The 24,806-nt window shown below is 46.2% G+C and overlaps 1 protein-coding gene across 9 annotated transcripts in view; it reads right to left on the reverse strand.

Annotated features, from left to right (window-relative positions):
* Positions 1–24,806, reverse strand: part of BIN1 (bridging integrator 1) — a 102,691-nt gene that overhangs the window by 27,245 nt on the left and 50,640 nt on the right. For 4 of the 9 annotated variants that reach the window (XM_082484727.1, XM_082484723.1, XM_082484725.1 and 1 more), the window contains exons 3-10: positions 24,087–24,141; positions 23,529–23,623; positions 21,574–21,669; positions 17,003–17,110; positions 8,952–9,037; positions 7,071–7,146; positions 4,939–5,021; positions 2,139–2,189 (exon numbers count right to left, since the gene is read on the reverse strand). In XM_082484727.1, coding sequence (XP_082340853.1) covers positions 2,139–2,189; positions 4,939–5,021; positions 7,071–7,146; positions 8,952–9,037; positions 17,003–17,110; positions 21,574–21,669; positions 23,529–23,623; positions 24,087–24,141 — 650 coding nt within the window. The remainder of the gene's footprint in view (positions 1–2,138; positions 2,190–4,938; positions 5,022–7,070; positions 7,147–8,951; positions 9,038–17,002; positions 17,111–21,573; positions 21,670–23,528; positions 23,624–24,086; positions 24,142–24,806) is intronic. The other 5 variants (XM_082484728.1, XM_082484730.1, XM_082484726.1 and 2 more) reach the window with 2 other exon arrangements.

The following is a 24,806-nucleotide window of genomic DNA, read 5'->3' on the forward strand; positions in this document are numbered from 1 at the left end:
ACTGCCCACACAGAGCAAAGTCCTGTCTCCAACCCAACTGCTTGTTCCAGGAAACACAGGGAAAAGCAAGAGTGGGGGGACTGTCCCCACTGACCAAATGCGAGTACCACAGTAAAAGCATATAAGAACAACAAGGTCATTGCTCTCTTTTTCCTTCCCATGAGCAATTGGCAAGTGATGCCAAATCCAGGAATATCAGGCAGGGAAGGGAAGGGGGTGTCAACTTTCTTCTGCAAATAGAGAGCTGGTAACAGGGTCTAATGCAGTTACTACAGCTGAAGGGAAAGCCAAAATCCCCTAGCTGCTGAGCTCCCATAACCCTCGTTGGGCTGCCTCTTCTGTTCTGGAAGAGCAGAGTAACATCTGCAGATGGGGTTCCCGTGTGCTTGTAACTATCCTGCATTAGAGGATGAAACCTACTTTCCAACATGGTAAAAACAGACCCGTCACCTCCTGCCAAGTTCTCAAGTTAAAAAGAAAAAAAGGTTGGCATCTCAGCTAAAGCTCAGGCAGGGCCTTTTAGCCAAAAGTAATTTATTTTTTAGCACCAAAGCAGGTTGCATAATTACTTAAAAAAAAAAAAGGGGGATGGGGGGTCAGGAGAAAGGAGGAAAAAGCACCTATACACCTATATACCCAAACATACGGTGGCACAAACGTGCCACCTTCTTGCTGCGTATCAAAGACTGACCAAGTCCCACACCTTCCCAGGGAAGGATCCCTGCACATGGGGTTGCACATTTCTCTCTGACGCCAGCAGCTGCTCTGACAGCAGAAACCCCCAGCACAGCCCAGGTCAGGCACCTTAACTGCTGAGCCAGTTGGACTTTATCAGGGCAGAGCAGGAGGACATTGTAGCTAGAGCTCATTGAGATGAGATTTACTAGCTCTCCCTCTGCTGTAGCATCCATCTATTCTCAGTGACTGGAAATATTAGACCTCCTGCCTGGTGCATCTACAACACTGGTCCAACCAAGGACCAGAGACAGACATCCAGAGAAGTACTCCTGTGAATCCCCCTTTTCCTACAGTAGAAAGCCTCAGAATAATAACAACACAAAACATTCCTTCACTACTTTTCATTTGAAGATATAAAATTGAGATTTGCCCATCAACTCCCCTGTGAAATTACCGTTCTCCACCCTCTAACCTCCCACTTTACAAAGGATGCATAGCAGAGACAGAGAGAAGGGTTGTGTGACTTGCTTTGGTCAGTGGGAAGGCAGGATCAGAAAAGCAAGGATCCCAATGTACCAGCACTTTCTTTTATTGCTGGCAGGACATCATCTTGGTCACTTTTTTTTTTTCTTCCTATAAGAACCCCACAGAGGGAATACCAACACAAAGACTAAGAAAAACAAAAATTACAGGAAGTTTCCATGGTATTATGCAGCGATTCTCACTTTGCTCCAGAGCATGTTCTTGTCAGAGTCCTTGACCTTGGCTATGGTAACTCTAGGCATTGTAGCAATCCAGCTATTCAATGCCATCACTGTCTTGAAAGGCAAGATGCTGACATTAGTCTTTGTACAAGACAAGTTTGCTTTTCCTTCAGCCCTACACAAAATTTTAAATGGATGGAGCAAGATAGTGAGGATCCTCAAGAACAGAGCAGTACGGAGCAAAACTGGAAGTATCCTTCTCCCACCTCATCATCCTCCCAACTGCAACAAGTAGAAAGGACAGGACTTCTGAGTGTGAAAGACCTGCCTCATGTTCCTCCCGGGCCAGACAGGGAATGAGAATGCAGCATTTCAGACCTGTTCAAAAGGGCAAGCCCCACTAGGTAAAACTAGAAGTTGTTAATCACCAAAATTGCCCATATTTCCCATGGAAAACCCAGCACCGTGCTTTTAGTCACAAAAAAACAACCGAACAGACAATGCCTGAGCTTTCACACTGCCTTCTTAGACAGGAAAAGAAGCAAGGATTCAAACCAAGCACACAAGCAGTTAATGGGATTATCCAAACACAGAGAGATCTCAGCAGGACCCAGCAGGCCATGAACACGTTGTATCATGCAAAGGACCCCTCTCCCATCACAGGGTTAACACGTGCCAGGCTGTTAAGAGTCCAGCAACAGCCTCTCCAGTTTTAGGAACTAAATCAAACACATATCGAAATGCTGCTCTCCGTACCGGTACCTGCTCATCTTTTTCCTCAGCCTGGCGAACAGTTTAGTTTTCTTTCTGTTGAGGATGGCACGCAAATCATTTCCGTTACAGGATGGCACAGTCAAACCAGGGAGGAAAAGTTATGCTTCCAAACACCCATTCAGTTGGTGCCACAAAACTCACTGTAACCAAGATGACAAGATCTCCTCTCTCTTTCTCTCTCACACACACACACACACACAGAGATATATGTACACACTTCCCTGGGTTCCTAGAAAGCCCTCCTGGTTTGGAGAGGGTAGGAGAGGGCTTTTTATGCCTGTCAAAGATGTACATACATGTGAGTAAACTAGTGTTTTCCCTCTGCTTTGGAATATGGGGCCAGTGTGCACATGGAGAAGAAAAAGGAAACTGTATAGACCAGCAGAGAACTGTAAATGTCCTTTTTTCATAAGTAATCACAGCTCCTCGCTCTCCCCTGTAAATATTGGTACACAAGAAACAAGCTCCCCATTCTCCTTTACTTATGCGATCTTAAACGTGGAACATAACCAGCAGCCTTCCTACTATGCCTTTTTCCAGTTTGTCCAATCACACTAGCATAACGCTACAGATCTCCTAGATCGTCTAGGCATCTGAGCCCTGAAAGTTCAAACTCTTTCAGAAACAAATCCCAAACATATGTCTGAGGTTCCCAGAAATACATCAGCTGCTTTGTGCTACCGTATTACACAGCCAGCATCAGATTCGTCAGCCACAGTAATACTTCCATAAGGCCTCACATGAATGCCACAATGATGTACACAGATAATTGCCTCTCTTCTCACACCTCCCCATTCATTTCCTGCCATTGTATCCATCGCCAATCTCCTTCCCAGTAGAGAAGGGTTAGGGAAGCATCTGCTCCCACTGCAGATCACAATGAGCAATCAGATTGGTGAGGGCTACTTCCTCCTGCACACTCTCACTCCAGCCCTGCGCCACAACGAGAGGCCAGATGTGCAGGAGAGACAGAATTGCCTCACAGCATTTCCTAGTCACTGCAAAACATATTTACTGCCCTGGCAAACCTTTGCTACATCCTCCTACAACACCCTGCTCCATTGTGCTCAGGAGGAAGACAGTCGCTCCGGGGCAGGTCTGGCATCTCAGCTGAGATGCAGGGAGTAAGTGATGAAGCGGCAGCACTCAGATTGCTACCTGCCCAGGGATGTCTGTGTGTGTGCACTCATGTTTGGTTTTTAAGGCCATGTGGTCTCACAGCCAGTCAACGAGCACAGAACTGCAGCTGAAATACCAATTACAGCCCCAGATGAAGCTAGCACTTTGTGGGGGCGGGAATCATGAAGACAGGTAATTTATTCACTGGAAGCTTTTCCAGGCTAGAAACTTCATGCCACAACAACAATGAACATGTCTGGGCAGGCTGTCTCTACCGCCTGCAATCACTTCCTTGAGGAAGAAAGGAAGGAGAAGGAAGGAGCTGGACAAAGCAATGGCCACAGCCTTCATCTGTCCTGTTACCTCATCCTCTTCTAAGGGCCCTGGAGGATGCTGCTATCAGAGACAACACGGCACATGGCAGTAAGAAGATGGGCACCATGGCCTCCTCACAAGGCTTCGGTCTTGTTGGGTTGTGATGATCAACAGACACCACAAGATAACTCGGGAAGAAGATATTATTTTCACAAGAAGCATTCCTACTAGCATCTTGGAAATTTGGTCTTAGCAACCCAAAATTCAGGGGCCAAATTCAACTCAAACATCCTCTTTCTTTAGAGCTGGCAAACACCACACATTGCTGGAACAAGACATACAAGTCGTCTATGCACAACTGCAACAGAAGGTTAAACTGGGAGGAGAGACAAGGGAGCACAGAGGTCTTAACAGCTGATCTAGCCCTTCCAAATCAATGCACTCAGACTACAGCCTGCCCTTACTTCATGCTGACTTCACCTCCTCCCTCTGTCAATACACCAACTGAGGACTTGGGCTGTGCTCCTGCTCACCCGGCACGTGGGATTAGCAGCAGCTGGAAGCCAGAGCCCGACACTGTTTCATCACTCACGCATGTGGATGGGAGCCAGACAGCCTCATCCAGAGCCCGACCACTCCCTCCCCTCTCAGGGCTAGAGAATGTGCAGACTTGCACTTAAGCATACAGGACCGGACCCAGCTGAGGAAAGAAAACTAAAGGCCTGGAGGACACTCACTCCTTGCATACGTGCAGACTGGAAGTGCTCTGACATCAGGAGGCCTCATATTAGTGAGGCTGCAACTACTTCCACAACACACACGGAGGAAACACACTTCAGCTGGGTACAGAGGAGGGCCATAAGGCTTTGGCAAACATGTGGTTTCGAGTTTGGAGGGCCAAAGAGGATGGCTGGGGAAACCAATGGGCTCTTGGTGCTCAAGCTTACAAGATGCAGGTACATGGTGGAAGCTTTTGAGGGAAAGAACAAGACAGATGCTGGGCAAACTGGACCCAGAAGGAAGGGCAGTTCAGTATTACACGTCACTGCATGGAATTTAACTTTAAAAAAGCAGAGCTGAGAGTCAGTTGCCTAAATATCAGCATCTAGTGAAAGTTTAGGCCTCCAGATGCTATTCTAGAAAGGTAAGAGGTATTGCATTGTGTCACCCAGCCCCAAGTGCGACCTTGGACGTGCTCTAGGGAGTCTCAGGAGGGCACTGGCTGGCTATATGCAAGTAGTCACATCACTCCACAACTGACAACATGGAGGTTTCAATACCACTGGTAGAGATAGCCTTGCCCCTCCTCCCCTGCCAAGGGAAAGGCACTACTTCCACAGTTACTGACCTGGGCTGTGCTTTAACCGGGAAGGCATTGCCTGAGTACTGCTTGTCTAGACCCAGCAGGACATCATGAAGGTTTTGGTTCAACTGCAAAATACAAAAACAAAACAAAACAAAAAAAAAGAATGAGAAAAGAGCCCCAAGTGCCAGGAGGGAGCCTGGACTGGCCTGCACAGGCTTACCAAACACAGGCTTGTGCCCAGACACGTGCACATACTCAGCTATCCCAAGAGAGGACAGCCCTACATCTGTTTCCACTCCTCTGTGGGGTATGAAATGCTAGAGCACTCAAACTGTTGAAGAGCTGCTGGTGCCTTGTGGGAATGTTCTGTCTCCCTTACACATCATCCTCTTTGCTTCTTTATCACCTGCCCCCACCGGTGTCCTGCCAGGTACCATTGCAGAAGCAGCAGAGTGTTTACCGAAGGATCTGTGTGCTAGAACTGAAGCTTCACTCCGAATTTGTAGCCAAAGTTGTTCCTCAGACCTGCTTGTAAAACTTGGAATACGGTCATTTCAACTGTGGAGCCAAAGGCAGCTGGACTTCCAGTCAACAGCAAGCCTTGAATTCACTGGTTGCCTGGGCCATCTAGGTTTGGGCAGGACCTGGATATCTGTGCAGAAACGCAGTATTAGGGGTTAAACTCCTGCTAGCACTGAAGACTCCAATATTCACTCCAGACACTCCTACTCTGAAGCAGCCGATTCATAAACAAGATGAGATGCCAGATTTATCATTGGTAGGAGGAGGGATCCAATGCAATCAATGTTGGAGGCACCGTGCCAGCAACACCAGCAGTTAATTGGATGCTATAGCAGTAATAAGAAACAGATGGTTCCTATGGAACAAAGCAAAAGCCTGCTCTCATACAAAACTCCTCAGGAAAGAAAAAAAATCCAAGACATGATACAAGAGAATTCCTGTCTAACAAGCATGTTTCACATGTTTTGTTGAACATAAGTTAACAGCAACAAACTGATAATTATAACAATCCCCCCCTATTCTTAACAATCAGTTCATCCCTCAGTGGAGAAGAGCAGGCTATTAATTGGAAAGGTCCCCATGAAATGTCAGCAGGGCTCAAAAATGATGCATTACACCAAGGCAGAGGGCCCCTGACTGCTGGGAATTGAAAGACTATGATGTTGCTTGTTGCTTAGCGGCTGTCTTGTTGCAGGATGATATTGGGAAAGGGAGGGAATACAAGAGTTTTCCAGCTGGGCTTTCAGTTGCTCATCAAGATTAGTGCAACGTTTACAGAGGGCGTGCAACCCTTAGGAGCAACGTACAGACCTAAGGAATTCAAGACTTCTCTAGCTTTTAAGTGAAAGAACAAGAACATACTGGTAAACGAAAGGGGCAATGGGGGGCATTTCTCACTGATTGTTCCTGAGGCATCTGCTGGGTGTTGGCACACAGCACCAGGACCCAGCCTGCCACCACCAGGTTACAACACTGCTTACTGCTGTGATTCCCCATTCATAGCCAACTGGTAGCCCATGCAAGGGCCATGCTAAGCACTTAAATGCCTTCTTTTGGGTCACAGGGCAGGAAAGAAGCCAAAGCAGAGAGGTACTGCTGGGAAGTGCCTTCTTGAGGGACTGGAGCAAGACTGGTCTCAGTCTTCAGCTGACTTGCAGATTGGCAGATTGCCTGCTGTTTTCATCCTCACAGCTAGAGAGATGAGAGTTGACAGCAACTTGCTACCAGGCAGCAGAGGCGGAGGCAAATAGACACTGGGCTGAGAGTGCCCAGGTTATAGGTTACAGATCCATAATGTAGAAGAACTAAAAAAGGCAGCAAGAGACAGGCCTGAAAGTGGCTTCTCTTCCCTGTGTGACTCTGCAAATGAGCCCTGCCAAGTGACACAAACTCCCCACTGCTGCATGGCCCCATGGTCTCTTCCCTGTGCTCCATCCCTTTACATTACTATCTCAGACAGTCTTTCTCCTAAGCGGCTCAGAAAAAACTAAGTGTTAACATTTCCCTCTGACTTAGGGCAAATGCTCTGTTTTCTCCAGTCATTTTTTTCAATTTGTTTTGGGTTTGGGGTTGTTTTTGTTTTTTTGTTTTTTGTTTTTTTAATAACACTGAGGAGACTGTGTATTAGTAGGATAAGCTGTTAGTTGCCTTACCTTGCTCATTTCTTTATGGAAGTTCTCTTCTAGGCCTGCTATACTCTGGAATGTGTTGACATAGAAACCAACACGACTGCCAAGTGAAAAATGAGACAAAAGAACTTAATGGACACAATGCTCTCCCAGAAACTTTCAATTCTGCCCCTTCTGCTACCTCCCACCCACCATTCCCATTCAAACTCAACTCTGTCAGGTCCGGTACATGCTGGAAGAGAAGGGCGGCAGAGAAGTATGAAAAGGGTGATGAAGCAAAGGCCAGGTATGGGGCAAACATGACCAAGGTGAGGAGGTAGCCAGGTGGGATAGGATCTGAATTTGTGCTGGCTAAAGGGAGAGGGAGGTGCATGGCTGGGGGAAAGAAAGAAAGAAAGAAAAAAAAAAAAAGGAAAGGAGGAAAAAAAAGAGAGACAATTAGAGGCTGTGACGCAGATGGAGTGTGGAGAGAGCTGGGGGAATTGGCAGGAGGACAGATATTAATTCACTCTGAAGTCCCTCAGCACCATGGGAAGCAAAAAAGCATGAACTGTTTGCTTCAGGGGCAGAAGAGTAAGAAAGCACAGGATAGGCACAGAGAGCAAGAGGAAAGCAGAAGGATCAGCTGGATAACAGGAGCCCGTGAACAACCTGTGGCACCTTAAAATCCCAGCAGCTGCCTGCCACCCTCCTTCCTCTAGCTAGCCTGCCAGCTGCCAACAGAGTGCCGTACCAGCACCGAGCTGGAGTAGCAACAGCAGGAGTGAGATGCTCTCTAAGGCCAGCGGCATCACCTGTTCTGCATGTGGAGCCTCCCAGATGCCTGTACCCCTCCCAGCTCCTTCCTCATCCAGGCCTGCTGCTGCAAGTAAAGAGCCCTGACCCAGGCCGAGAGGAAAAGAGAGTGAGGGCAGACAGCAGCACTTTGCTTTCCCTCCCTGCTGCCCCCGACTCTATGCATCCCCCACAGATCAGCACTCCCAACCCAGACATGATCACTGCATTTAAAGACAAGAAACTGGGATACTCCTAGGAAGATGTTGCCTGCTTTCCACTGTGCCCTCCCCACACATCAGCTTCTGCTGCCCTCCAGCTCATCCTCCAAGCTAACTGCTGGTCTGTTTTTTTCTCCCCCTTTTATATCACCATAATCACTGGTATGGCAAATCCATGGTCCCTCAAGTCTTCCTGTTCTTTCAGTCCATTTTCCCCTGCCCAGACTATGCTTTGTTAAATACAGCACAAGAGGACAGTTATAACCACTTACTAGTTCCTCACTGGGCCCTGTGTCACATAGCCAGGAGCACGTTTAGGGGCAGAAGGCAGCAAACACACAAGGATCCTGCCTTACTTTTCCTTCACCCAACCGCCCAAACCTGAAAGTGGCATCCACCCTGTCCTCTCATCCTCCCTCTTATGCAGCTTCACCGGGTGCTCATAAGTTTGCATGGTGAGACACACTGATCAAGCCTCTTGGCTCTCTCCAACCCTGGTGACTGTATAAAACCCCCCCGACATCTCATCTTCCCTTAATCAGTCAGCTGACATATGTTCCTGCCAGCCAGCTCCACACCCAAAATCTTAGTGATCAGCCTGCTCTGTCTGTTGTCCACAGCAGAAGCTGGACAGGAAAGTTGGGCAAAGTTGGTGAGGCAAAGGGATTAATCAGACAAAGAATAGAAACACAGGTTCTTCTTGTGTTAAAACTGAGTTTTTCATGAGGATCATGAAGCAAAGCACAGAAAGCCCAGGGTGAACCAGGCTAGGGGTAATCCTAGGACAGACTATCTGAGACAATCCAGAACACAAGAGCAAACCCAAGCCAAGCTAAGGGGAACAGCGATACAAAAGCTTGGGTCTCTGCTTCCTCCCAACCAGTCCTTGGGGAAAACTTCCATCACTCACCTATTCCATAGTGAAGGCAGCTCCTCCTGCAGATCAACGTTCATCTCTTCAAACACCTTCTGAGCCTTTACTAACTCTTCTTCAGCCTTAATAACAGAGAAGGGAGATTGTCAGCTCCAGCACAGAGAAATACCCTGCAGGGCTGGGACAACTGTGACTCTTGACTTCTTTGGGAGACCAGGCAAAATTCTGGCATGGGGTATTCCCCATCCCAAATGAGTCTCCCAGGAACAAGGGTTGCATCACAAATGACCTGATGCCCCCTCAGCTTGCATGTGTTACTCTCAGGCTTTCTCTCAATAGATTTCCCTGTTTGGATACTCCAAAAGTAATTCAAACATCCACTAATGTGTTTTAAGTTCTATAAATTTCCCTGGCTTCAAAATCTGAACAAAGCTGGTCAGGCAGCTCAGCCTCCAGCTTGGATACAGATGAAGATAACAGTGGCCCCTGGCTCTTGCCAGGCCTCTGAAAGAGTTGAAATCCATCCCAAATTGGACTGAAGAAGAGTCCTCCCCCATGGGGACTCTCTCTGCTCAGGTAAGGTCATGCCAAAGCCCCATCTCTTCCGAGGAAGGGAGGAGGTCTGCATCCTTGGCTGATACAGCTCTCACAAAGCTGACTGGAGAAGCAAGGAAGGGTATGCAAAGCATGAGTTGTGCCAGCAGGAGGCCAGGTTGGAGTGCTTGAGCAGCAGGTTTCGGTTTCAGCAGTCTCACATACTCTTACTGGTGAGGATCTAAAACAAAAGCAATCCCTCGCTGGCTGTTGGCCACCAACACCAAAGGAAATATACCTCATACAGCTCCTCTTTCTCCCAGTTCAGAGTTTAAATTTAATCTGTTTATTTGACCTAGACACTGATAAGACTCCAACGCTGATGCATGAATCCTGCCAGGTTTCAGTGACGAAAAGGACGATCCTGGTTTCTCTTGCTGATGGCAGACACCAGCAGCAAGCACATTCTCTGTCCCATATTTGTCCTAGGTGACCTCTTCCTCTTTTCAGTGCCCTGGCTTAAAACTGAAAGCTTGCTAATTGAAACGTTTCTATTCTGTAATTTGCAACAGCACAGCATTCTCTCATAACCCTGTGACACTTGACGGCACATCTTAACAGGAAGGTCAGCAAGAGTGCCTACTTATATGCATGACAACAGCAGGAATGTCACACCACCACAGGGCTCTGCAAAGAGCCCACAAGCCACTGGGGAACTGTATCTCTCTATCAGCCTGCAGCCAGGTTCCTATCCCTTCTACGAATTGGAAGTTTTATCTTCTTTGTGCCAGCTTAATTACAGAAATCCAGCTTAATGCTCCTTAGTAACAGGTATATGCACAGATAGGATTGATGGGAGAAAGGACATGAAAATATTTTGTGGTTCAGAGTCCTGTTCCTCAGTGTTGTGGAGGATTCTTACACTCTCCATTTCTCTCCTGACTTATGAGCAAGCCACAGAAGCTCCTACTTTGCAGCTAGCTCCACCTTCCAGAGGGTTGCTCACTGCTGCCAAAGGCAAGGCTAAGACTTTGTACTCAAGATCAGAAGAGAAAGTTTCCCCCAGAAAAAGACACAACTGGGAGGTATTAAAAAGTTAAGCAGAACTTGTGAGGAACAGGCAGGGGGAAAAGGGGCCACTACGCTTCCCCCCAGAAACCCTTGTATTTCACTGCTACACTCACTGAAAAACCCAACATTCAAGACAGTTTGCACAAAACAAACAAAAAGCCCATTTAAAGAGAGGCACATTTTATGCTGGATCAGAGACAACGATCACAAAGACTCATTCTGCCTTAAAATCCCTCTATGAATGAATGTTTCTAATGTAACAGTTTTAAAGGGGGGAGGGGGAGAGAACACAAAAACCAAAACACACACACAACCCCACAACCCCAGGGTCCATCCTTTGGCTTTATCTTATTCTAATTTCCAAATTAGCCTAGAACCAGAAGCAACCCAGGAGGACAGGACAGCTGGGAGAGGAGGCACCATTGAATGCTGTTAGCTTTTCACATATGGTGACTATTAATAACAGTCTTCCCCTCTCTCGTTTACCTGTTCAGAAGGTCAAACCTAGAAAGCAACGTGTGAATATTGTGTCATCCCAAGGAAAAGGCAAAAACAGCAACAGGCAACGTTCACTCTAGAGTAGCTGTAGGAATCAGGGGTCCATCTAGTGCCTGTGGCTCAACTAGTGCTCTCAGTCCCAGGTATAGCATTCCTTTGATCCAGGGTTCTTCTCACCATGGGATTCATTTTGCTTGGAAGCAGGGGTCCTGACACCAGATAGCCCTGACTTCTTCCAGCCAGAGCTGAAGACAGACATCAACTTTGTCATGAGCCCTGATAGAAGAGAAGCCATCTCATGCAGTCCGGTGGGGAAAGGAGGAAAGATATAGGTTTCAGGGACAGAGCCCGTTGCTACCACATCTGTGCACTTTATTTTAGCTGTCACCCTTGCCAACCTGATGGAGAACAGAGAGGACATAATGCCCAGGTGCACGAAATGTGATCTCAGAAAATTCTTCCTCTCCTCTCTTGCCTGAAAGTGGGAAGGTTTGAGCAGGAGCTGGACAAAACAAGTCGTTTCCTGACTTTTCCCCTAGCCAAGGCTCAGAGTGCCAAGCACCACCAGTTCAGCTGTGATAGGGGTGCAGTTATGCCCCATTACGTTTCCTACCATCATGCATCCCAGCACTCATGAGTGTCTGGCAATATCCAGTCTGGTGCTTTCCGGCAATCTGGTAACCATTTCTCTCCAAACACTATGCTGTGAACTGTGGTAATTACGCACTGCTCAGTACATAGTTTAGACATGCATATGAAGCAGGGGTAAGGAGGAGAGATGGCTCCCCCAGGCCCAAGCCCTGACCAGGCCCAGCCAGACTTGCCACTTGGAAGGGCAGCATAGCCCAGGACTCCACTTGTTCACTTTCCCCAACAGAGATATCATTCTGTTATCACTGCAGCACCAAGGATGTTGCTTTTTAGTCTCTATTCAGCATTTCAGGGGAGCTTGGCAAAAAGGCAAGAATTTGCTGGTCTAAGCCATTTTCCCTTTTGTTCCCTTTTGCAGTCACCAAAATTTGTAACTGAGAGTGTGAAATAACAAACCCCCCAGGAGGCTTTAAAGAAAACTAACAAAAACAATACAGTGGGGGTATCTGCTAAACGCCTAAAAAGCCAGCAGTTTGCACACTGGAAGGAGGGACTTGGTTTGACTGTCTTGCTGACCCCATTTTTGCTTGGAGGTTGCAAAATTACCAGGCAAGAAGAGACAGCAACACAGCTGCTGGTAAGGGGAAGGAGTCTTTTTTTTCTTATGCTTAACATTCTGAATCTTTTCAATAAATGCAGTGTCATCAGCCTTCCTGCTTTTATCTAGAGCTTAATGAGATTTAGGGTTGTCAGTAACACCTTCAGTTTTGAAGTCATGCAAATATAAAAACTGAAGCCTTTTTTTCCTGCCTGCTCGTGTTTATGAAGAAAAGCTAGAAAGCTTACAGGTTCAGAATACAACCTAATCTTTATTGAGGTTTTTTTTTGGTAGTCCCTAATCAAAAATTTTAAGAACAAAAGACTCACACAAGTAGAAACAAAAAAAAAAATAAGGTTGGCAATAGTATTATTTAGTTCAAGAATGAAAGAGGAAAAACTTATTAAGAGGACTTAACTTGATTCGAAAATATCTGGGGTGACTGAAGATATTAACGACACTTAGCAGGAGGTTAACACCCCTGCAGCACAACGGGTGGAAAGATTACAAACCCGCTTGTCACCTGCTTTAGGGCAAAGTCACCCAGTACAGTGAAATTATCTATTGACTCGCCTGTCTAAGATTAGTGAAACGGATGAGAAGCACTCATAGGTACTATTTCTCTAGGCAATCTGTGAGCAGTGGTATTACTCCCAGTCACCCCAGCCAGTCTGAGAAGAGGAAAAATGCCCGAGAGCAGATTTATTTATTTGCGGCTTGAGAAACTTTCTGTACCTGCTTTCTAGTCCTCCAGCAATACCACCAGCCAAACAGACCAGTCAGGAACCACAATCCCACGGATCAGTCCCAGCACTGCAGAGGCGCAGGAAAAGCCCCCGGCAGCCTGCCAAATGTCCTTCTCCCTTCCATCAGGAATGAATACATATTTCCTCCCTTTGCTATGCATCTTGAGCAGGGCTGCTAACAGCTGCTCCTTCCCCAGGCTTTATTGATGTGGTAATCTAGTCTTTTCCCTGATCCGCAGTCATAAACTGACCGTGAAAAACCCAGGTGCTTTTATAAGGTGAGAGCGATTTAATGTTTCTAAACTGCAATTCATTCTCTGACAAGGAATGTAAAAACGTAGGAGCATTTGAATGAGAACAGATGAGCTCACCAGGAACTAGTAAGCAGGTAACTGGCGCTCTCCCAGTTTGGGTAATGATTTACTATCCCTTGCCCATTGAAAGTATTTTCTTCTCACCGACTTGTTTTCTGTCAGCTCGCTCTTATCCCTTAAGGAGCTCCCAGGTAAATACCAAGGGAGATTTCATCAGGAACCCACGCTTCTCCCATGACAAGTAGGATTTAAATTCTTAGCCCCAGCAGTTTTTCTGAACTGCTCTTATGTCCCTCAAGATGCTATAACCGAAATGTTCAGTCAAGTTCTGCCACATGATGCAATCATGACCTCAACCTGGAGCTGTTTAAATATATTACAGGGGGTGCAAATTCCCTGGCTGGGCGCACCTCTTCTCCTATGCAGACTGAACCTCTGTATACCTGGAAACACCTCATTTAGACCACAAAAGCCAGGACAGTGCCCGTTTTGGAAACTTGGATTTTACCATGGGAGAATGTTGAAACTTAACTCAGCAGCCACAGAAATTGCTTTTGAAGCAGTATGTTTTATTCTGGTTTTACTCAACAGCAGAAATGCAGAAGCCAATTTTTCCAATGTTTTTTCTTTTTTTTTTTTTAAACAGCAACAATAAAAATTGACTGCTTCTCTTAGAAGAAAGAGAAAGGAATAATTGGAGGAACTACACTACACCACCCTCTGCCTTGGCGTTATTCCACGGCCTTCCTTCATCCTCATTTCATTTTAGGGAGAGAAAACAATAGTCCAGCATTAACACACCTGATTAGAAATCAGTCAATAGGGCAGGCACAGATTCATTCATTGGTCAGTAACTTCCATGTGTCCACTGTGGCTCAGGAATATCAAGGACACACTTAACAGAGGGGACTAGAGTGAACGTTGCCTAGAGATTAGTTGCATGGTACAATCTAGAGCCCAAAATAGCGCATGCAGGGTTAGAGCCAGGTAGATCAGCAGTCACCTGATTTCGGAGCAGATTAGTTTGCGCAACGAGGTGAGCTTGTAGCTTCCCTTGACACCACTGAGGCGCGGCTTTCTCAAGCAGCGAAACAGGCTGGGGGGAGGGAGCATGTTTGAGTGAAAAGAGAAAAAGAAATAAACAGAACAAGAGAGACACAAACATACATCTTCTAGGATTAAAAAAAAAAAAAAAAAATATCACAACAGAGAGTGTATTTAGAGGTTGGGCCAAACCAGTATCACCAAGGCAAGAGAAAAAAAACAAACATCCCAGGACCGATCAGTTATGAATCCTTTGAAGCATGCCAAGTTTAGCAGTAATTAATGCTCCAGTGTGGGCTGGGATACTGCAGACCAGCCAGGCAGCTGCAAAGAGCAACAGATATAGTTGTTAGTGACCTTGCACACAGACAACCCTACTTTGAGTCACGGCTGTGAAGTGGGAGACCCTTAAAGAGAGGTCAGGATTAATTAACCATCTTAATTATTTGCATGCATCAGCTGAAAGTCCACAGTGCTTTATTTTAATGGCGAGTTGTGAGTTTAGCAATAAGTGGCAGGAGTCCTGGGTGAGGAAAGAACATCCATGTATTAGAGAAAAAAAATAGAGACCATATAGCCCCAAAAAGTATTTGCATTGCTGTTTGTGTTACTATACCATGAAACATCAATCAGGTCAGTTCCCATTTGTATGCTGTGTCATAAACAAGATTTCTTTTTCCTAGGGACCTGTCATCATATTCCAAAGTACCTTACACTGGAACAACCCTACTTCAAAGGTCACATGAGCAAAATCACAGTCACAGGAACTTCCTACATCAGCCTAGCACACGCTGAGCGCTGGCTACTGCCCACAGCCCTGCAGAGCTGCGTGACTGCAAGTGTGGGATCACAGGCTGGGCTGTGAAACCTGCCCATTTGGGAAGAGCATACGTACACATCTTTTGGGGACTCGCTGCTCCCATCTTTACAGGATCAGGACAGCGTGATGTGTCACGTATTATCCCATGCATGAGCTTATGGCCTAAAGCACAGAAGGTAGAAAGATCTGATCCAGTGCACATTTTGGCTAATGAGAAGAATCCGATCAAGTACTGAGAGACATCTGCACAGGCTGAATTAGGGGCAGAGCACCAACTCTCTAAATCTCAACATTTCGCTCTTCAAACAGCATTGTTCTTCATACTTTAACAAAAGAGGAACAAACAATCCCTTGTGTGTGCATTTGGGGCAACACAAGTGAGTGCAGCAATGACAAAGGTGGCCAGCCTCTTTGGTGCAGATCCCCAGGTACCAACCTGAGTAGACAAGTTCCTACAAAAAACATTCCCACCACAGCACAGATCCCACAGACACACACCAATAATAATACCACGCCCCAGGGAAATTCTGCTCTTACCCCTAAACACAGTGAAGTACAGCTTTGAACAGAAGGCACAACCAGCTGGGCCTCATGCCTTGCATACAGAACCAAGACTTGCTTTGCCACGCAAATGATGCAATGACACCTGAGCCATCAATCTCTCTCCCCCCTCTGTCTGTCAAGGTCAAATCACAGTGCATGCACTGGGTGAGCAGATGACCGATGACTTGCAACTTAAAAATAAAAGTACTGTCAGTTGGCCATTAAATGCATATCTTTTGCCCAGGGAAGAGATGCATCTCTCATAAAGCCCATATTTCCCCCTACCAGAAGTAACTCTAAGCAAAGGATGACAACCCTTCTTAGCCTGGTTAAAAGACCCCAGTTCTTCCTCTCCTGCACTGTTTCTAACCTGAAGAGCCCTGGTGTGTCGTGGCCCACATTCAAGAGAATTAAAGATGTCTCCCCAGCCCTGGACTATTCTGTTGTGTCAAGACCTGTCCTGTGGAGCGGAGCACGTGGTTCAAATCCACTCAGGGTACAGGAGTAATCCACAGCGTATTTTCTGGACAGGTATTTGAACCATGCGCCTCCTCTAGAACAAAGTTAGTACTATCACCTTTCTTCAGCTACATTTAAAAGAAAACCTAAATTTTATTTTTAATGACATTTATTTTAATTTTAAAAAAATAAAAAAAAAACCTGCACTTGCATGTTGGGCATGCTCTGGGGTTAACCCTAGATCAAGCTGTTCACAGGCATGAAAGAAACCACACCCTGACACAGGAAAACTAATTTTCCTGCTTTCAGCCATATTTATTTTCCAGTAATTGCGACCAACAGACAACCGAACACAGTCATCAAGTGTGCATTTCCACCAATGAACTTGTTACTCACACTTCTAAGGGTCTCCATCTTTGAATACCAGAGGATTTCACAAACACAACCAACCTCAAGCAACACTCAAAACACTTATTTGTACCACTGCTGTAAGATGGGTAGAAAGAGCCCCAACAAACAGCCAAAGAGGCAAATTTTGCAGGGGCACTACAAGGCTTTGCTTCCCCCAGAGGCACACGGGCTTTCCTGACAGAGGTTATGGTCCTGCAGCATCTGAAGAAATGCACACCTAGGCCTTGGCCTCCAAGAGATGCTCACTGATGATGGAGAGTCTGAACGAGCGCAGAGACCATCCTGCTTCCTAGAACTAAACAAATGAGAAGGAAATACCTAGCCAAACTTCACCAGTTCATAACACCTCTCTGATTAAAACACACCCAAAGAGGTAGAGGTGCACTTAGAAACTGCTCAGTAGGCAAATGCAGACCTCATGAAATGAAACTGGCTACCCACCCTTCTGCCTGCTTTACCTTTGCAATTTTGGTTTCGTCCTTCTTCTTTGCAGTTTGCAGGGCTTCAAAATGGTGTCTGGCACTGTCGTAATCCACAAGCTTCCTTCCTCGCTTGGCTATACGAGACTAAGAAAGATGGAGAAAAAGAGTTGTGACAATTTTCCCCAGCAGCCAAAACTCTCAAGGGAAAAAAAACCCTCCTTCACCCAATTCCCAGAGCATTCCGCGCTCTGCCCACACAAGGACACTCTTTGGATACTCCACACAGGCTGCCCAGACAGGTAGCCCTGGGAGCCACCTGTGACAACCACCATTCTAGAGGAAGCTCCTCAGGAAGAGAGCAGACCCAGCCAGGGAAAGCAAAGGGATTTAATCAACAACAGGCCCCACCTCTGGATGACATTAATGTTTTCAGAACTGTAGCTCTGGTGCTTCCTGAGCCTCCCCATGTACCTGCATCCTACAGGCACCTGCATCATCATTTTCAGGGCCTTCTGAGGGCTGCAGCCAGATTCTAACCAACCAGCTCACAGCCCTAGTTTGTGTGGAAGCTCAAAAGATTAAGTTCAACAAAAGAAGGCATTTTGGTTGCCAGGCCAGCAAAAGCACTCATCCACATGCTCAGGATACTACTAGGACAGCAGTTTGGACCCTGCAACAGGAGGTCCAGACAGAAGTGACCACAGCCACAAGCAGCGGTCCATTGTATTGAGCTATCAAGCAAGACAATTGTAAGGGAAAACCCATAGCACCATGTCACTAGTAGGCAATACACACTGAAGCCATAACAAATGTGAGGAGGGTGCCAACTGTGCACCAGACTTCTGTTCAGGAATGGAGTCCTGACAGGTCTGTGGGCGAGAATTCAGAATAGACAGGCCTGTGGCCTGATCTTCCATTACCCCTTTTCATCTGAGGTGCCTCAGGCTCTCTCCCGTAGCATTGATTGACCTCAGCAAGGCTCAGGCCTGCTGGATTAAAAGTCATCCACCCCCCTTAGACCCTCACCCCCATGGTCTCTACAAACACTCCAGACTACCTGGGTTGGAGCACAGGTCTTCCCAGCCTGATCCTAGCACCACTCCAGCTTGGAGAGCCTGGTCCAGTGTCAGTGATGAGCATTCTAAAGACAGGCTGGAGAACTGGAGTGAATAAGCATGGCAAGGAGCCAGGAGGGTTTCTAATTAACCACAGCACCCAGGGAAATGGAAAGTGCAAGATGAAGAATCAGCATTGAAATTTACTTGTAAAAGCAAAATCCCCCCCCCTCCACTGCACTTGGCAGGGAGACGTGGTCTCCTCTCCCCAGGCTCCTGCAGATAAGCTGCAAAACCGCACTTAGGGCTGATCTTTCTGCCAGAGCAGCTGGGACCAGTTCACACATCTCCCACACATGCTCCTCTGCACTTTCAGCAAACGTCGGTGCAGCTCTGTGTGAGTCACAGCGAATCTGCAGGATCTCAGCCACACACACACCCAAACTGATTTCAAAGCGCTCAGTTCACTTCAAGAGAGGAATCACGAAGAAGTCGAGCTACCTCGCAGTTGAGGTCACTAGAAGATACCTCCCCAACATCACGCTGCCAGCCGGGCACGTAGACAGGGTGTCAGAGGGGGCTTTCAGCAATACAACAACCTCTGAGATGCTAGCTAATCCATCTTCCACACACACCAGATAAATCCATAATCTGGCCATGTGTTTCAAGAGATAGGATTTTTTCCCCCAGGTCAAACTGGTAGAGGTAGCTGGACTTCGGCTCACCTCTGTGACATGGCAAACAGCCACTTCTAGGTTTCCCTGCCACCGCACCAGGGAGTTTAACTCAATGTTACCCATCTCTTCTGCCCTTTTTAGCATCCCCCAATCTTCTAACTCCACCCTCACATTTCTACTACAGTCCATGTGAGGTACAGATGCACTGTGAGCCCTCCTGGGATAACCACTGATCTCGCAATTGCCTGCGATGGCTGTAATGGAACTTAGCTCACTCCTGGAAGGCCACAGTATAGCTTCCTTTGTATGACTCTAAGATAGCTGCAGCTACCCACCACTATCTGATGGTCAAAGTTGAACTCCAACAGAACTTACTGCTGTGCAATAAACACATCTTAATTTAAGCCTTCTTAAAACAAAAAAAAAAAAAAAACCCACACCACCACAAAACACCCCTCTCCCCTATTTCTGATATTTTGTTTTAAACCTATTAGAAACAGGGCACTAGTCTCAATGCAAGACAGAAAATCTCCAATTCCACAGCTATTCAGAACTCAGCTTATGGTTTATCCTCTCTGGGCTCACTTCAGAGACCTGTACTCTTACTGCGTGCTCTGCAACCTCAACCAAAAACTCAGATATATTACAGATTATGCAAGAGTCCTACTCCAAGAAGTTATAGATACTGATCTGCAAAAAAAGGATAAAGTACTTTTTGCATTCCCGTTTTTCAAGTCGGAGAAGACAGAGAGGCTTTGTTCACCCCTCCCCACCCAACATTTAAAAATTATTCTCTTTAATTTATAAAAATTCCCTACTAAAGGAATGCTAAGTTTTTACATTCCCACTGTGGATCCCGTTGGAAGGCCACAAAACTCAAGGGAATTTTTCCAGCCCTTCAAATGAAGATTTCAGAATATGTTAGAATTTAACAAAAAAAACAGTGCATGCATGATCTAACTCATCACATGTTTGAATTACTGGGCTGTTAAGAAAAAACAGGCCTTGACATAACTAAATTAAAATCATCTTCTCTCCATAAATCATCTTTCATTATCACATTAATGCCAGAATTCCAGGAAAAGTAAAAAATTTGCTTTTGTGGAAAACACAAAACAAAACTATTACCACAACAACCAAAACCAACTGAAATATTCTGTAAATTACATAAGACTGAGGGTTTTTTTGCCTGTCACCCTCAAGAACTCTAATTCCTTATGTGAAGCCAAATTATGCTTTTGTGTAACTGTAGCAGCCTTCAACAACAGTACTTGTAAGAGTTTCTACCAGTCAAAGAAACCAGACTTGATTTGAGCATTTCTCACTGCTCTGGGGTAAGGAGGATGGTGCATCCAGCTGAACTACCAATAAAAACATACTGACTGTTTTAAATTCATACCACTGAAAGTCCATTTTAAAGAAATAATCAACTATGTGAAATATATCTGTACCTTATTGTAGAAATCAACAGAAAGCCAAATTTTCACATGTTTTAGGAAGGGAAGCAGAGGTGAGTAGTGCTCTCTAAAGCACTACTGAAATTGTGCATAAAATTGCTTTAACATCCCATTTTCTAGAGCATCATCTGAAGACTGATAAAAGGACATTAGTAATAAACACCTTAGTGCCCCATTCGGAAGACAGAAAGGATCCATGGGAGCTCAGTGCCTAACACATTGAGTTCTAGTGGAATTCGGGTGGTCCCAGTCTTGTGTTCCTTTTAAAATCCTACTGTAAAACCTCAGCTAGACCCCAGCAGAATTAAGAAATCCCAAAGATACTAAGCATGGAAAAAACAGGACCCTCCAAGGTGACCCAGTGCGCAGCCGACAAGGCTGATAAATTGTGATTCGGACTGAAGTGGTACAGAAGTCTGAGTCTACAGCAAGTTTGAAATAAAACTTTCTGCTTAGGAAGCAGCGCACAAGCCTCTGTGCTGCTAACCGAGGCACATGGCATCACACCAGCTCTACAGCCCTAAGCGGGTGGAAAGCTACAGCAAGCCTCTTCGCCCTTCCCCACTTCAGACTTCAGGGACAAAAGAGGCTGGAAAAATGATGCAAAACCAAGGAGCCCCAGGAGGCAAAGGCACCGCTGTTCCGGGCTCGTTCTACAAGCCTGTGACCTGCCCCCCCCCCTTTGATACAGCACCATCCTCCTGAAGCAACAAATATTGACAAACGTTTTAAGAGACATGTGGTGGGGAAAGGGTTGTTTTCACTGGGAAGAAGCCAAGCTGATATTTCCCATATGGTGATATCATTACTAGCGCTTCCATATGGTGAAGACATTTCCTGCATAACCTTCTCAAAATGAACGGAGAGGAGGTAACTGTGGGGGAAGGGAGAGGACACCATTCAAACCCAGGTCCTTGGATATGAACTCCCCCTAAAAGACACCTATCCAGCATTCCCCCTTCTCTGCAAAAAGCTGGTTACATGCACAGCAGGACTTCAGGGAACACACAGAAATCTGCCTTCCATACCAGCCTCTACCTAATAAAGCACATTTGCCACTCACTGCTTCCTCAAAGTTAAAAAAACAAAGGATTGAAAAGAGAAACTGAGAGCTTGCGAGTTATTGCTGACACTGCCCTCCTGCACTGTGATACAATAGGAAATTTCATGAATCCTCCTGTTTCACACTTATGTTTTCTTTTCAGCATCTGGATTCTTCACTCTCATTTCAAGCCCAAAAAGCAAACAACATTTTCACATGACCCGGAGAGGCAAAGATCTTGGCTGCTCTAAATGGAGATCTTGCAGCAGCACAGCACACACATCCTCCTAAAGAAGATGGGGACGCAAGAAATTGATTCTTATGAGGTTTCATCTACTGTGACTTTCTAGATCAAAAGGTTTAAAGAGAACCTTACTTTAATATCAGGAAATTGGCCAAGGTACGTATCCATGGTCAGAAGTGCCTGATCCACCAGCTTCTGATGGAAGTCTGTCCAGAGGAGATCATTGTTCTGAAAAACAAAAGTAATGAGCTAACTATTAAGAACACAGAGCTCTACTTTTTTATTTTCTCCATGAGTGCTACAGTCAACAATTTCAGTCCCCCGGAGCTCTTAAGAAGTAGTCATATCTTTGGAAAAAAATAAGGAGCAGAGAAGTTAGTTGAAAACAGAGGTCATGCCAGAAATGTAGAAATAGAGCCTGATGCTGCTAATTCACATGACCTCTCCAAGGGCATAGCACCCTTAGTGAACCTTCCTTTGAAGGCTTGTCTTTTCCCCTGCAATGCTAGCTCAAGTCCATACAACAGAAGGGATGATGAACATCAGGCTGGCTTTACCACCTTCTCCCAGCAGCCACAAAAATGGGATACCTGACACCACTAGGCCCTATTTTCTGCTTTTCATTACAACACAGCTTTCTGGAGAATAATGAACAATTAGCAGAAGGCTATTCCACTAGTTTTCAGCCCTCACAGCACCTGCTTCCAAGGCCTGCACCCAAACGTATGCACGGTTTATCCTTGGTCTTATCTTAGGCACAGTAATTTCCCATCAACACCTTGGATTAGGTGGAAATTGCCCCTCTCCTGCTTTTCCTCTTGAACAAAGGGTTCGGGGTAACATACTCAAGAAAAATGCCCACTTTACACAGGATTTTTTTGTTTTGTTTTGCAGGAATAGCACTTTTTTCTGCCACTTCCTGAAAGAGAAATATAAACAAATGCATTAAAGGGGAAGGTGGATGGCTGGAAATATTCCTGCAGACCCTCAGAGTAGCTACAGTTAGGTCAAAGGGAGCACGAGTCCTGACAACTATCTGGTTAAAGGGACGGTCTCCCAGGAGGCACTGCAGTGGCTTACAAAGAAACAAGACCAACAGAGAACGTGAAGCCAAACCAGCTGAATTACAAGTCCATTATTTACCGAAACAGTACTTCCTAACGGAAAGTTTCCATGTTAATGCAAGAATTAACCTGGAAATGTTCAGGTTTTGTTTGATTTATCTGCTTTGAAGCCAGTATTTCCTGGGCAAGATGCAGATGTCATTTCAGGTGATATTTTCTGTAGAGGAAAGCAGGAGAAGGGAAGAATACTACTCCTGCTCTCCTCTCTATCCCTTCCCCACTGCTCCAATGCCACAGACAGCTGCAGTAAGCCCAGTCCTGCAGCCTCACGGCAGATGGATCCACAGAGCTGAATTGCCACAGCTGCTGCTCAGCAGAACAGCTGAGCAAGAGAGCACAGGGTGCCTGCCTCCAGCCAGACCCACCATACACACATGCCAAGGGGAATCCAAGCTGTCAAATGACAGGCTGTGCGCTAAACTCCACAGAAAACACCTGGGCAAGTCAGACAGGCATCACCTCACCAAGGGATGAGAAGAAAAGCAGATTGGGGTGACACATGGCTCAGCCAAACAAGGTGGCAACTAAAGTATGGCAGCTGGTGGTACTGCTGTGAGTGGGAGGTTGTTGCAGCTACACGATGGCTGCTCTGACCATGCTTTGGCCATAGATTTGGATTCCCCTTTCTCTTGCACAGAGCATAAGCAATACATCCAATTGACCCTATTGACTCTCTTTTGGCATCCTCTGTCCCTGATTAGCCACTGCTGAGAGAACAAATTGTTTGTGTGCGTAAGCATATGGCTCTGTGTAGCATTCAAGCATCTGGGGACAGTGCCTACACAGACAAAAATACAGGCCACATCCCTTCAGCTTTCCCTTCTTCCCAATGCTGAGTTTGTATCTCCAATTCTTCTGCAAAGTCATATGGCTGAAGAAACGTGGTGCACAGACACAGCTTCCAAAGCTCATCTCTGCTGACAGATCAAGTCTGGTGTGCCCACATCCTGGACAGAGTCTTACCTCTGCTATTTTATTTGTGTCATCTCTCCCAGGCCAATCCGGCTCATAAACTTCCTGCAAACACTCTGTCAGCTTCTTGGAGGCCTCGTGCATGGCTAGGAAAGAAGAGGAAACTGCTTCAGAAAGAGGGAAATAGTGTGTTCCTCACAGTTTAACCCTTATCCTGAGGAATGGGAACACAGGAGGTGTTGAATGGGTCATAACAAATGCTAAGCTCTTCCTTACAGAATGTCTGATGCTTGATAACACAGAAATGGAAGGTAACCAGAGGGAGAAAGGAACCAAGGATGCAGTTGCATCACATCCTTTGTGTTCGTCCTCCCCTAGCAGAGGATAGGAGAGTCTATCTGTTAAGACAGAACCCATTCGTTTGTCAAAGCACAACCCCATTCCATCCCAGCTGGTCCTGAAGGATTCTGAGAAATCCCCCACCCACACAAAGCTGACCTCTCCTACAACTCATGCCTGAGGAAACACCAGGAAGAGAACGGCTGCAGAAACCTCACTGCATAGGTAAGTGTTAGAGAGGAAAGGATTCTGTGCTTATGCAGTCCTTACCTTTTACGGAAGCCAAGTAAGTTCGGAGGTCCTTCTGCAGCCTCGTGCCTTCAGACTGTGAACGTAAGGAGAAGACAATAAGTTATTCTCCCACATAAAGAGAGTGTAAGAAGGAGTTGTCAAGCATTTCTAAATAAAGAAAAGATGGTCTTGCAAATGGGCTACATGCCGGCCCTATGACCACACAAAACATAAATGTTAACAGGGGGACCACAGCCCTCTGACTTGGTAAGCCCACAGATGGTGACTTGCAGGCATGTTTGGCCAACAATACCACCAGGGTGCCAAGTAACTTGATGTGGGTAAAGCTGCAATTTGCTCTTCCCAGCAGAGACAGCTGGAAGAAGTACAGAAAAGTTAGAGAGACAGAAGATCTCTGTTATAAAAGGGTTTCCCTTACCCTGTGGGATCTCACTGGATCCCCACTAACCCCCAAAAACAAGAATGCAGGAAAGCGACAACTAAACCTCACACCTTCCTCACAGCCTGCTGCATTCCTCCTATTCTTTCCCAGTTCATGTCCCATTGCAGGGGGCCCCCAGCATAATGAATTTTGACAGCTGAAGACAACTCCAGAGACAGGGAGCCCACAGGACATCTCCGACAGCTGCCTCAGAGCTACTAGCTTCAAAGGCAGATGTTTCCTATCAGGCCTCCCCACCACTCAGGCACATCTTGCCTCAACTGAGCTCATGCTGTGATCCTTTGTGCTCTCAGTGC

Source organism: Vanellus vanellus, assembly GCF_965231255.1.
Source record: "Vanellus vanellus genome assembly, chromosome: 5".
Lineage (NCBI taxonomy): Eukaryota > Metazoa > Chordata > Aves > Charadriiformes > Charadriidae > Vanellus > Vanellus vanellus.